General features: G+C 37.1%; 1 protein-coding gene across 3 annotated transcripts in view; it reads left to right on the top strand.

The window, feature by feature from the left end:
• ctnna2 (catenin (cadherin-associated protein), alpha 2) overlaps positions 1 to 14,018 on the top strand; it is a 227,923-nt gene that overhangs the window by 133,595 nt on the left and 80,310 nt on the right. For all 3 annotated transcript variants that reach the window (XM_077571045.1, XM_077571046.1, XM_077571047.1), the window contains one exon: positions 5,292 to 5,372. In XM_077571045.1, coding sequence (XP_077427171.1) covers positions 5,292 to 5,372 — 81 coding nt within the window. The remainder of the gene's footprint in view (positions 1 to 5,291; positions 5,373 to 14,018) is intronic.

Raw genomic sequence — 14,018 nt, forward strand, 5'->3', positions numbered from 1 at the left:
TTCAAAATGCATGCACTTCCAACTTAAGTTATTCTGTTCAATTAGTTCACCACTCGATGGCAAAACAAATTCTACACACAAATTAGCGCTCAAGCTTTTCTTTCCTGTTCAGGAATGCAAATAATTAACTAAAAAATATAAAATTTGACATAGTAAAAAAGATAAATAACAATACCATTTATATTTGGGGTGCACCTATCAATCAAACAGAATTGGCACTGAGTTCCTTAATCTTGGGGGATAAGTCATCAACCGATCGCTAAAAAAAAAAATAAAAAAAAAACTCATCTCCCTCTGGAGAGGTTTGATAAAGTCAGCCACTGTTCTCTTTTACTGCAAGATGACCAATATGATTTTTATTTGTATTTGTATTTGAAAGAACTGCTTCTTGTGCAGTTATAACAACCCATTGGTATTGTTTCAAAGGTATTGTTCCATGTTTTATAATAAAACAAGATTGTAACATTGATGGTGCAAGTTGTTGGTTATGAAAAAAAAAACGGAATTGGCAAAAAGCCGGGTCGGCAGGTTAGACTTTTTAAAGATCAGTGTTATGTGATTGCCCAGAAAATTGTCGTTGGTGCACTTTTTATGGCTGAAGGCCTCTGTTGTAGACAGAGTAAGCCCGACCTTCTGAACAGTTCACCCCAATTTTAAACTGCAACTGTATTCATACTGTATTTTAGCCTCTGTTTACTGTTCCGCAAACTATTCATTTCATACATGCGATGAGCATGATGATGATCTCCATGCTTCTTCACATTCATAGCCTGCTTGACCGTAAAGATGCTAATAGCCAATGACAGGCCCACAGTCTAAACACGAGACTGTGTAATGAGAGGAGTAAGCAAACAGGCATCAGCCATTAAACATACGTAAGTACCAGAAGGCACTCTGGAGCCACCTCAAGCAACGCCATTCTCGACTGCATTAACTCTAAGTGACAGCGGTATTCCAGTCCCTAGCAGCACCGTTATAGATACTTTGGGCAATCATGTGAAAGGGAGGAGAAAAAAAAAAGGCTGCAAATCATTGGATACGCAACACATGGGACTGAGTGCACTGAATCTGTTGAGTTCTTCTGCAATCGGAATGTGTCTTGTTAGTGGTAGTCTTTTCACATCAGCTCATACAATTGGTCGATAACAAAATCACCACCACACATTAACAGAAGCCCAAAAGAGTTGATTGAGAAGGATTTCATGTGTATACAGCCAGTGTTTATAAAATGTTTATTTCTAAGTGATAACTTAAGACCCGGCCTTTATGATAACAATAGATCTTTACGTATTAATTATGTATCTGTGGTATTTTTTCTTCAAGCAATTTGGTCTGAAAATGACTTTTGGGTTGTTCAAGCGTCCCCTGTTTTTCAGCATATTAAATGCAAATAATAATAATAATAATAAGCATTCAAGTATGTAATCTTTTGGAGTATCCTGTAATCAAACTAGCTGATCCACCGCTGTGCCTCTTTAATGTCCACTTAATGAGAACAAGTCAAAACAGACCCATCCATGGCGCTACAGTCGAGGGCGCTCAGCGTATCTTAATGAGCATCTAGCTCCCTATTATCTGCTGGTAACCTGACCAACATGTTAGCACTATTATCAAACGCCACCCCAGGCTCACACAAACACTTCCTCACCCCCTCGTTATCAGCTTGGCTTCCTTTTAAAGTGTTCCACAGACAGTGTAACCACATTGGACGGTAATTGTACCTCTCACTCCTGCTTAATTGAATTGACAAGGAGCCGGAATTGATATCATTTAACACATTGATCTTAGGAGACAATGAGACAAAATGCCCCTTGTCCTCCCCCACCTGTCTACTGCTTTCCCTCTGATTTAACTGCCCATTTCTTTGATTTGCCATGTTATTGCCTATGAGCCACCAGACTCATCCTGCCCGTCTTCTGTTTTATGGTTTCTCTGCCGTTGTCACTTTTTATTGCAATAATTTGTAAGCACAGAGTTGTGGAGGCCATTATTGAGTTAGCACGTATAAATATTGATCACCTGCTTTTTTCCCCCGTTTTCTTTTTTCTTTTTTACTGTAAATGTTCTTTTTACGAACATTCCTCTTATCCTTGCTCTCCAATGTAAATCATGTGTTGTGTATATTTTTTGTTATGCAAAAAAAACAACAACAACAAATTGTCGTTCTTGCTGGATTAAACTAAATTTGGATAGTTTATCCCCAGGTTTTCGGTGAGCAGAGTAAGGTAGTGGTTGACACGTCTGCCTCACAATTATGAGCTTCTTGTGTTTGTATATTCCCCTACACGTTTTCTGTGTGCAATGCGGCTTTCCCCCGCTCTCCAAGAACATGCAGTTTAGGTTTATTAAAGACTGTTTTGTTAATGGATGTCAATGTGTCAGTCCGTTGTTTGTCTATATGTGACCTATGATTGAGTGACTACCAGTCCAGGATGGTCCCAGCCTATGGCCCAAAAGTCAGTTGTCAGGCTGCAGTTAACCTATAAACCTAATGAGGAAAAACAATGGATGGATGGTTTCAATAATTTATGTGAAGACAGATGATGTTAATAATTTCTCTCAATATTTGGGAAACAGAATTTTATTTGTAGAAATCCAGAAATCTTTTTCATTGTTAACATTTTCAAATTTCCTGGAAAATCACAATGCTAAATCAATAGTGATCTATGTTTGGTACAGGCCTTTGGGCTCCTCATGTGGTCCTTGGGGGCACCACATCGGTGAGCCCTGCCATAAATTGACAAAACTCAGAAAACCACTGGCTTCGCTGTGCCGGAACTCACTTGAGATGGACGAATGCAAAGTGATAAAAGTGTGTTGCGGTCTGAAGAGTCCACATTTCAAATAGTTTTTTGAAGTCATGGGTGTCTTGTTCTCAGGGCCAAAGAGGAAAAGGACCATTCGTATTGGAATTTGTGTTTGTAGTTTGTAGCCCACTAAAGCAATAATTCCCAAGTCCTTATCCATTCCACCAGCATGCACATCTCCATATGTTGTATCAAATGGGCGTGGGTAAATAGCTGCTTCCATTTCCTTGCACCCTTGCCCATTTCTAGGACCTGGCGTGAATGTTCTCTATAGGAGACTACTTATAGTAAGTGTTGAGATAAAGAATGAGGGCAGTTAGGAATAGATGCAGAGAAAAAATCATTTGGACACATGCTAACTGGGAAGAAAATAAATATCATTAACATTCCATTATGTGGCAGTCCAAAATGATTCAATCACCGTCTCTGTATGGGAGACAATTGAATCAACAGCCAACTGTGGTGTCAAGTTTTTAATAGCAGTGTACCCGAGAGCACAATTGCTTACAGGGGACACCTGAATGGCAGTGGAGGAATGCCAACGCAGATAAAATGTAGACGCATAAACATAATGTGGGGAGTCTGTTTGTCTCTTCCGCTTTATTTGTCACGCACATATGCGTGTCAGCCAGAACTGGTGTACGGAACCTTTTGATGGAGCCAGGCTGAGTGTTAGTCTGACGCATTTACTAACCTATGATTCACCATTTTGATCTGCCTTGTTTATACCATTTGTGATGGGGAAATTCATGCGTGGTGTTTTTAATTGGTTATTTCATGTTTTTGTGTAGAATACCAAACATGAGAACTCCATCTTCCCTTTCACCACAATGCTGTGTTGTAATGATCACAAAGATTAGAAATGAAACGTTAGGCAAGTATAATAAATTCAAATGTTTTCTGAATGCCAGCAGGATCCTAACATAACAAGGAACAGGTACTGTATGTCCCCTTAGGCAAGTCAGCATTATTTGAGGAGTCTTTACTCAGATGAGATTGTTCACAGTTTTAAAAACATGTAAACTGTGGTAGTGGGATCATTTTTTGAGTAATTGTTTAGCAATGAATGAACAGTTATGAGACAGACTGACTCTTTTGTGGTTTCCCCAGTTCATTTAAGGTTGTTGATTTTGCATTAAATTGTGTGTATATGCAGTGTCCCCAAAAATGTTCCTGTTAAGCTCCTTTTTTTTATTATTAGTACGATTTTTCTTTTTCTTTTTTGCGTGTGTGCTGAGCATCTTTAATCCTCTTCGTCCCACTGGTGCCTAAAGGACACATTAGTCTTTTTAGGCAGCAGCACAATGACTAATTATGTCATGTCCTCTGCTTTTGCATAGAAGAGCTCAACTCTGCATTCATATTTCTGCTTGTAAGGTTTGAAGCACACAGAGGCCAACCTTGAATACCCAATTAATTTCCTTTCCAAATTTCAGTCAAAGTGCCCTAATATGCAGCAATACTATAATAAATCCAGATGCAGCATATCTAAGATAGCATCCGGTGGTTTTGTCTGTAATCCTGCAATGGGTTTTGCACAAAATGTGATGACTTTGTCTAGTATGATGTCAGAACCAAATGATCATTTCTTTACTGCAAATGCACTTCATGCTTCTGGAGCTAATTCATCATTGGACGATGCTAGGAGGTATAAACGTCCCTGCGAAAAGGCTTATGAGCTCGAGTTTGCCTTCATGCTATGCGGGGCAAAACTGTAGGATTGTTGCCTAGCAACAACACAACTAATTGTGTATGCTGGTATTGCTTTGTCGGAAGATCAGAGTGTGTTTTTATCTGTTGATCATCTCAGTGCCCTTTTATATGCACAGCAAAAATATTGAACTTTTTTTCAAGTTGAACTAACAAATTCATCAACTTGGTATACATTTCTTACACAGAATAGAAAGTTGTCACAAGCTGTGGTTTATGTTTATAATGGGTCTAAAAAGCAAAGCAAGTTTCCATTTACATGAAGATAAGATATAATTGTTAAAAATAAATTCCAGACTCAGTAACCATCATAACCCCCTCCTCATTTTTTAAACATTTGTGTATATAGCTGTTGTAAGAATGTAAATATACAGTAACCTATATTAAATTTGACATTTCTCCTGATAACATTCATTCATGTCGTTAAATGATTCATTCATTCATTCATTCATTCATTCATTCACAAAATAGTGGAGTTGCACGCATAACATGGTTGCACACTCCCTCTTTAAGCCACTAGCAACAATTGGTAATGTGAGGAAGTGATCCTTGGGGGAGATGGCAACAGCCAAATTGAATTTTGCCAGATAGGTACAGTTGCTAGGTAACATTGAAAACGGACTTGTGTGTCATGGAGAACTGGCAAGTCGGTAGGAGTTATTTTGATGAAGTGCATTTCACATTGCACTGCACTGAAGACATCACATATTCTCTGTTGAAATTGTTACAGCAATCACACTGCATTAATATTTGTGACTGTTTTGTTTTCCACAGACTGGCAGAAAAGAGAAAGGAGATCCACTAAACTCAGCTATTGACAAGATGACCAAGAAGACCAGAGACTTGCGTCGGCAGGTTTGTGTTATTTACTTATTTTATTTTGATACTTGAATTTATTTTTCCAACAGAAATTAAATTTAAGATTAATCAAAGGTTAAGTTAAGGTTGATCAAAGGTCAACATTCTAAAACCTCCCAACAATTTGTAAATAAAATATTTGTAGAAAATTAACAAATACTTAGTTGCAATATCCTCAGTGGTGTCCTACCAAAGGACAACATATCAACTTAATTGGCCTTATATGGCCTAAAAAAATGATAAAAGGTCACACATAATTATTTTTGCAGCTTCTGATTCCAAATAATTTAGTACATTTATTGTCAAGATATCCTGGTAAACTGTTGCTATTGGCCTTAAAATAAAATTAAACAAAAATTGCTCATTTAAATCAGATGTGGTTTACTTCTCAAAAGAATCATTGCATTTTTTAAATTATTCTTTTCATATTAAAGAAAAACTAAAATGGATGACGAAACATATGTGTTTCACGTTTGATAACATATAATTTTCTTTAGAACATGTTATTAACAATGATCCTTAAAATGAATGTTTTAGCTGTTCAACAATGTAACATCATAAAATGATGGAAAAGGAGAAATAGAAAAAGGAGTAAGGTCACGCCAACTTTCTCCCTCAAAAAATATGTTCGACCTGGAAGCACATGCCTCAGGTTAAAAGATTCCAACATGTCAATACATCACTGCTTTTGAAATGTCTAAATGGTCACCGTGTCATTGGCAATGTTCACCTCGATTTAACTCTGCAATTTCCTTTCACAGGGTTCTTTTTTTGTCATATGCAAAACAATGTCAAACATGATTCTGGTCATATTGTCTGTTTCTTAGCAGGAATTAGTGGCTAGTCAATTTGTGAAAAAAACTGTTGTACATGGGGTTAGAAAAGTCTACTACTACATACAGTATGTGATGCAAGCCAAGATAGGTAGAGAAAGAAAGGCAAGCATTTGAGCAGTAGATTTATTCGACATTCATGCCATGCCACCCCAAAACTGGGTAGTCGCACGAGCCATAAATCGAGCAGTTTTCACGGCACCAATTCTGGTCCCGACGACACTAAATATTCCATCACGTTGGTTCCTGATCTATCAGGTTCGGATCATGCAGTCAACCTCTGTCCACCAAGTTGCTCAATCAATCTGGACTGTGGTACAGCTTCGATACTACTTCTCAATAGTGGGGGAACAACTTAATCTCCCCATTATGTGGCATTTATATAGTGACACAAAAAAGGAGAAAATATTGTGTTAAAGCAGGCAGAGCAAAATGTAATAGTGACTTACTCTCATTGTTTGACAATTAAAGTAGTACTGCAAACTGGCATTGGTACTGTTATTAGATTGTACACGCTAATAGCATGTAAACATTTTAGTTTGAACATTTAAGTAACTAATGGAATGGAATTATGTTGTATTTATCATTATTTATTGGTAATAAATGTAATTAGATGACAAAATGCATTGCATGAATGTCTTTTTGCAAGACATTGAAGACAAAGGTGATGATACAAATGACACAGGGAAAGGAAGGCAGGATGAGTCATTCTTTCCTGCTGCGAACAGCTCCACAGTATATATAATGGAGCAGAGGAAACTCACGGCAGTTTTTCTAGAAATTATATTCAAAAATGCTTCTTTGAGAAAAGGTCGACTCGTATTTGAACTGAACGTCAATGTTTTTTTTTTTTTTTTTGCTTTTCCCTTCACACACGTTTACAGTTTGCTCCTGAACCAAACTTTGGTGTCATGCTACATTCTCTCTACTTGAACAGAAGAGTTGCGACCTTGTCCTCTGCAACTTTTGAAGACCAGGGAATTATTCCAGATGGGAAACTATAACTCCCATCCTCCCAGGGGGGGCATTTGATGAGGCTGTCTGACTAGCTGGCAGGCGGTACTCATTTTAAAGAGGATGTTCTATTGACTCTAGAGTTGGCTTGACAGAATGGGTGCAAAGCACCCATATAGGCATTACAAAGAACTTTGATAGTGTAATGTACCACATCAGGTGTCATTTTTGCCTCATTGAAGTACAGGCCGTTCCATTGGGGAGGAGCACACCTGCTGTAATGGACATTCCAAGCGTATCTGCCTCTTTTGTTAAAAGGCGAGATCAATTAATGAGCAGACAAGCACAAATGACAGTCTGCGTTCGGGAAATGAAAGCAGGTTGGAGCAAACACGCCTTATGACACCAGCAATGTGCAGCCTTGTTTTCTCTGGTGTTCTGCTGTGAATACAAAATAATACTAAGCGTTTTGCTACCCACTGTACACTCTGCACATGTCAACCTTGTATGCTCCACTGCCAAATGCATGTCTTCAGAGTGAAATATAGCTTAATACATTCCAAACATGGCAGCAAAGTGGAATACTGGCAAACAGTCCAGGGTGTACCTCTCGTCCAAAGTCGGCTTGGATAGGCTCCTGCATGCTTACCTGCCACCCTAATAAGAGCAAACACTTGAGACAATGGATGGATATACAAAAATGCTTTTGTTAAACATCATTAATTGTAAAACTGCGCTATTGAGGTTTCAATGAACACTTCAATTCATACAATGAACTAATTAACCTGAGTGACAATGGCATTCTAAAGCTGATGAAGTAAAAAACAAGTGAAGTCAAAAATGTCAGTAATATTGCTATTGCATTATAGCTTATTTAGGCATATGTTTAACGTGATGGCCAGGCTAACATGCTCTAGCTAACTTCAGTCGTTAGCCAACACACATCTTTAACCCTTAAATACGTGTGTTGGCTTGTCTAAACACAATATTTTCATTGCTGGTAATCTTGCATTTGTCGGCACCGGAAACGAATGTTGAGATTTCCTTCATTATGCTGCTAAGGATTTTAGTCTTTCTGATGCTGATTTTCAAGGCTAGTACTCTTATTTTGGCACATTTGCTGTACTTAAGCACATCAAATGTGTTAATTGTTGGCTGAATGAAGGACAAAAAAAGTTAAGTGAACATGTCTTTACAATCCTTGTGCACTTGTAAATTGAATCATTTGAATTATTAAATTTTTTGACTTGCATTCATAAAATGTTGTCTTTGCCTCCAGTCAGGCAGCATAGTAATGCGGTTGTTAGCACATCTGACTAACAGTCAGGAGATTTGGGTTAAAAAATTGCCACCGGTGTGGAATTTGCATGTTATCTCCTTGTTTGTGTGGGTTTCCTCTGGGTACTGCAGTTCCCTCCCACAGCCCCAAAAACATGTTCTTAGGTTGATGACTAAAAATTTCCCATAGTATGAGTTTGAAATAATTGTCTACACGTGCCTGGCAGTTGGCTGCCAACCAATGCAGGGTGTATTCCGCCTCTCACCCAGTCAGCTTTATTTGACTCCAGCTCACCCTTAACCATAATGGTTATTAATGAATACTCGAGTAAGTGATGGAATAATGGATTACTGTTTATGACAGCCCTAGTTTGTGTACACTCAAGTTTTTCGGGCTTGCAATTACAATAAACATTTGGTCCGCAGTTTGGAAGTATTATATTCCTTCACCTAAATAATGAAAGTTGATGTGCTGGATATTTTAAGCTGTCGGGCATGTTAAGAGATTTGCGGTCAGCAAGAGTTGATGACTTAGCTGTGACTGCAGTTGGCTGTGGAGAAAAATATATGTACTGTTATAAGTTGTTTTTTAAGCCCATACTTTGATTTTGCTTTCCAAACTGCAACTGTAAACATAAATGCAGGCGCAGAGGAAGAAGGCAAGTTGTGTTCAGGGTTGAAACCAGACTAAGCAATGTCTCGGACAGCAAGTATGGACAAGGATGCATTTGTATCACAAAGAGTGAGAATCAAAATGGCTTGCCGGCTTAATTGGTATGCATTTAGTAACCAAGCTGAATGAGTTGTTTGAAATGAGCCATGTGTTTAAGCCCTTATCATTCAGTGTGTAATGAATGCATCTGTCAAGTCATCTCTGTGGGCCCTATTTGACTGATGGCTAATTCTAGGATTCCCCATGGCACAACAGCCTCACATGTTGTTTGGATCCCTTTTTCTTGCGCTCCTCAATGGGATGTTGAAATCATTTCCATTTTTGCCATTAGTTTGTTGATTGGTACATCTGTTCCTAATTGTTATGGGTTATGGCGTTAAGGCAGAACAGCTGCCACAATTCACAAATTCAAGATTTAAAGGGAAAAATGTCTTCAGAAGTTTGTTGAGTTTGCAATAGAGTTTCACAAGACTGCATTTTAGATCTTGAAGGGAGGGGAGATCAAAAAAACAAAAATGTATCAGAACATTTGAGTATGTCCATATTAGAAGCTAATGTTATTAACATTGTTAGCTGGGGTTGTGCACAAATCTATGCTGATTCGAATTGGGATTCCAGTGGATGTTGAATTTTTTGGACTAGGGTCAAATTTAATCTTACAATACTCTTGCGGTCAGACTTCAATGCAATAGGAAGCTTAATATGTGTGATGTGCTGTAGTATGCAGGGAATACACATCATTTTGCTACTTTGGGCAAGGTAGTGGCTGGGAAAAGCTAGCCAGTTAATGTGTACAAAATAAAATGCAGCAGTTGTACGGTCAACATAACCCATCTCGGCAGTCCATTAACGCCTCTGTCGCTAGTCCGGAGCCAACCTCTTTCTCGGCCAAACCTTCGGCAACAGCACGCTGAAGGATCCTGGCCAAAGAAAGCCATTTTAAGCTAAAAAGTAAATCTTTTTCTGGCGTTAGAAATGGCAACTAAAATGTGCCGGCATACCCTCCTGTTCTACACATACACACGTTTTCAAGTAAGTGAATGTCAGGCTTTGTAAAGAGCTTTGGGTGCCATATGGTGTAGAGAAAACGTTATATGTGTGCACTCCATTTATTCTTTTTGATCAAATTGTGTTTGAAATTTGTTGGACTATAACGTTTTATTTCAGAAAAGTAATGTAAGAAACACATTTGAAAGCCATTTGCTGTGAGTGAGCTGGGATTTAATGTATGAGTCCCAAGATCTAGCTAATGTAAGTTTTAGCTAATGTTAATCTTAATCTATGATAACGCTGCATATCTGCTTAGTTTTTGTGTGATATTAGTGTTTTGTGTATTCTGAGCATTGCTTTGAAATGTCAACTCTTCGCGCTGCCTTTCTTCCAAGTTATCGACGGCGAAGCTTGTTGTCATGGCAGGTATCGTGTACTCATACTGTATGTACAGTATGTCCTTGACTTACAATAAGCATGACAGCCCAAGGCTGTTTGTGCTACTGGAAATGTTTATATAAACTCCCAACACAACCTGAATTATCTCACATCCCATTATGAGACAGTTCCATTCTACACCAATGTAAACTGTAGTTCCAATAATAAGCATTCAATAAAAAAAAAAAAAAAGTTGATCGCCAACCACTTTTTACACATCTACCACCTGCATTTTTGATGTTTTAAAATGTTTAGCAAGGCTAACACATTATTTGCAGACAAAAAATATTGAGGGATTATTTGAAATGTTTAACAAAAATGAAAACTAAATCCTTGTAGATTCTAGTTTGTTGCAGGTGCCAGTCTAGTAGTATTCAAAATATTATGAGAACCTTTACATCCTGTCCATCAAGGACCGTAGACTTCCAAATAATGCAATAAATTCTTTTAAATGTTTTCTCTACACCTTTCATTGTTGTGTAAAGTGATCAGATGCATCATCACACAACCCATGTTTTTTAGACTGTTGATGATCAATTACTCATTCTTAGTACTGCTCTCACTTCTTTTCTTTCATGCTGTATTCAGTGATAGATATCGTGCGTGAGAGTTATTACTTGATTTTTGATTTGCTCAGGCTGTTTCCTCTCAGCCGTGACTGCAGCCCTTCATGCTGTGATTGCTTTTGACATTTTAATAAGAACTGTTCCTGAGCTGACCCTAAGGTATTCGACACGATGCGTTCTGAATCACAAGAACAGTCAACACAAACCAAGGTGCACCTGTAAACAGTCTGAGATCCAGATATCTGTTCCCTGACAAAGCGTTGTCAAGATTGTCTATACCTTCCTGAAGATGGGCTCAATTTCTCATAGTCAGTTAACAAAATATTTATAAAATATAACACATAATAAAATAAATAAAATAAAATATAACACAAATAAAATATTAATAATAATACATAAAAATTAATCATCAAAACATTGTGTGCGAATAATATATATAAAAAAATGATACAAACAAATAATGATGATGATAATAATTATGAATCTGAATTTATTTCATTTATTTCCTCAAGTAAAAGAGACTTTTTTTTTACTTTTTCTGTATTGTATTCCATTGAGTTTCCTATCAAAGATTATGATTTATATTTATAAATATAGGAGCAACACCTTAAACAAGTTACCATTTAATGTACTGTAGCTGACTGACAATGGTTTTCAGCAAAATGCGATCAAACCGTTATTGGGCAAGTTCAAGATAGAGCCACCTTTTATAAAAATCAAATATCACTGTCATATTTTGGAGATAAAAATGTTTAGATGACATTTATCTTCACCTAGGGCTTGTGATAAAATGGTGATAAAAATGTCAAGTCTTTCAAATTTACTGTAGCGTATGATACATGAATACAAGGGGAAATCGCCTATTGAAGTGCAATTTCCAGGGTACGCATAAAATACGAGTGTGTGTTTGACAAATTACAGTAAATTGTAAACAAGCCCTGTAAAATACAATTATCTACTTACAAATGGACACATCAGTACAGTGAATTGTGGAGTCACTATGTGGTGACACTATTATCATGTAATGACTCAACTTTGTCAAGAAATTAAATTTTCTCCTTACACATAGTTTATTTGCAGCATTTGAAAAGCATTTGCAAGTACACTTGTTGAAATGTACCTTCGTCTTCAAAGCTCAAGAATCACTTGTTCAATAAGATGCACACTTTGCAGAGATGTCCTTCAAAAATATTCTGAACAATTTTAGCTTATTCCACCTTAGCGTCATGTGTGATCTTATGTGGGTTGTCTTAGTTTTGTGTTGTTTCTTGATAATCGCAGCATTCACAAGACGCACAAGAGCCGTTCAGACATGGTGTCTGTATTAGAACATTCACAACATGTTATTCTCATTCCAGGACCCAAATGTCCTCTAATAGCCCTAAAGCATTGGTCATGTTATAGCACAGTTGTTAAAAAATAACAAAAGTACAAAAAACAACTTCACACACAAATACAGCAGCTACTATGGCTTCATGCTATGAGCTAGTAAGTTAGCCATCATTAGTTAGCAGTCGGATTAACATTATTTTCGAACGTCATAGCTGTGGATTAATGTTAAATTACAACTAAAGCTTTTTTTTTTCTTTTTTTTCTTTTCATGAACTAAAATGTCCATAGATTTTTGTCAAATTTTTAAGAGAATCACATTTTTGTCTCGTCTTGATTAGTCAACGAAAATACATACTGATTTAGTCCCAGTTATTGTTTATTAATGAGGGCTTTAGTCTAGTCTAGTCTAGTTTCAGTCCAGGGAAAAATGTGTTAACAAAATTATTTTTGTTTAGTTTCCGTTGACGAACATTTGTGTGTTGAGTAAGTTTATGTTCCACATATAATTCCATTCTTAATTCCATTTTAAAAGATTTTGTTGTTGTTGCTTTTAGGTATCCGTAAATATGTTTGACCTACAATTGATCATGTGATCTGTATGATGTCTATTGCCCAAAATAAATTAATTTGTCAATCATGTAATTAATTAGTCAGAATTAGTTATAGCTGAAATTGTTCTATGCTGCACATTTACCAAAATGATAGCATAGCATTGACAAGCTAATAACAGCAGATAGCGCACATTTTCCACTCCAAATCCCCGAATAATAATGCCACACCTTTGCCTTCTGCAAACATGGTGTAGAGATGGCGCAGCAAATGTGAGATTTATATCTGCCCACATTCCACATCCCTTCCGCCAGATGACTGGATAGCAATGATGCACAACCGCAGTGATGCAGAGAAGCATACGCAACATTCACCATTCCAATGAGCCAAAGAATATAAACCATGATGTTCTGTACCTGGCATTGCGGCTCTTTAAATCACTGATCTGCGATTATACCGTTCTTGATAAAGTGGTGCTTAGACAGTACATTACATTGGCTTCAGGTTGTTTACAACTTGAGCAGCCATGTCATGTCCACTAGAGTAACCTTAATCTAGTCTCACTAGAGGTCCTAATGATGGATTATCTTGTTTTCAAAAAGACTTTCTTCTTTGTTTTCTTCCCCTCTGTGGAGTAAAATAATTTTGTATTTTTTCCAGGCGACATGCGAGCTTATTTTATTTATTTTTTAATTAGCTTCTTTATCACCGTAACTGTTTATCTCAGCTCACTCTCCTTCATTTCTCAATTAACAGTATTTACAGTATTTAGTGACTCAAGCGGTGAAAATAATTACAGTATGTTTATCTGCAAATTTTGCTATGTCAAAATGACAGTTGTGGGGGAAAAAGTCATTAAATATAGTAGTGGGCTAAGACTTGTTGTTGTCTAAGTTCAAGTGTTACGCGGAATTACATGTTCTGGCATTATGAGTCATCAAATCATTTAAAATGCCAAAAAAAGGCAAACCATTTGTCACTCTCCATCCACTAAATATGCACTTTATGTGTAAGTAAAATCCTTGTTTTT

The sequence above is a fragment of the Vanacampus margaritifer genome, chromosome 7, assembly GCF_051991255.1.
Source record: "Vanacampus margaritifer isolate UIUO_Vmar chromosome 7, RoL_Vmar_1.0, whole genome shotgun sequence".
Lineage (NCBI taxonomy): Eukaryota > Metazoa > Chordata > Actinopteri > Syngnathiformes > Syngnathidae > Vanacampus > Vanacampus margaritifer.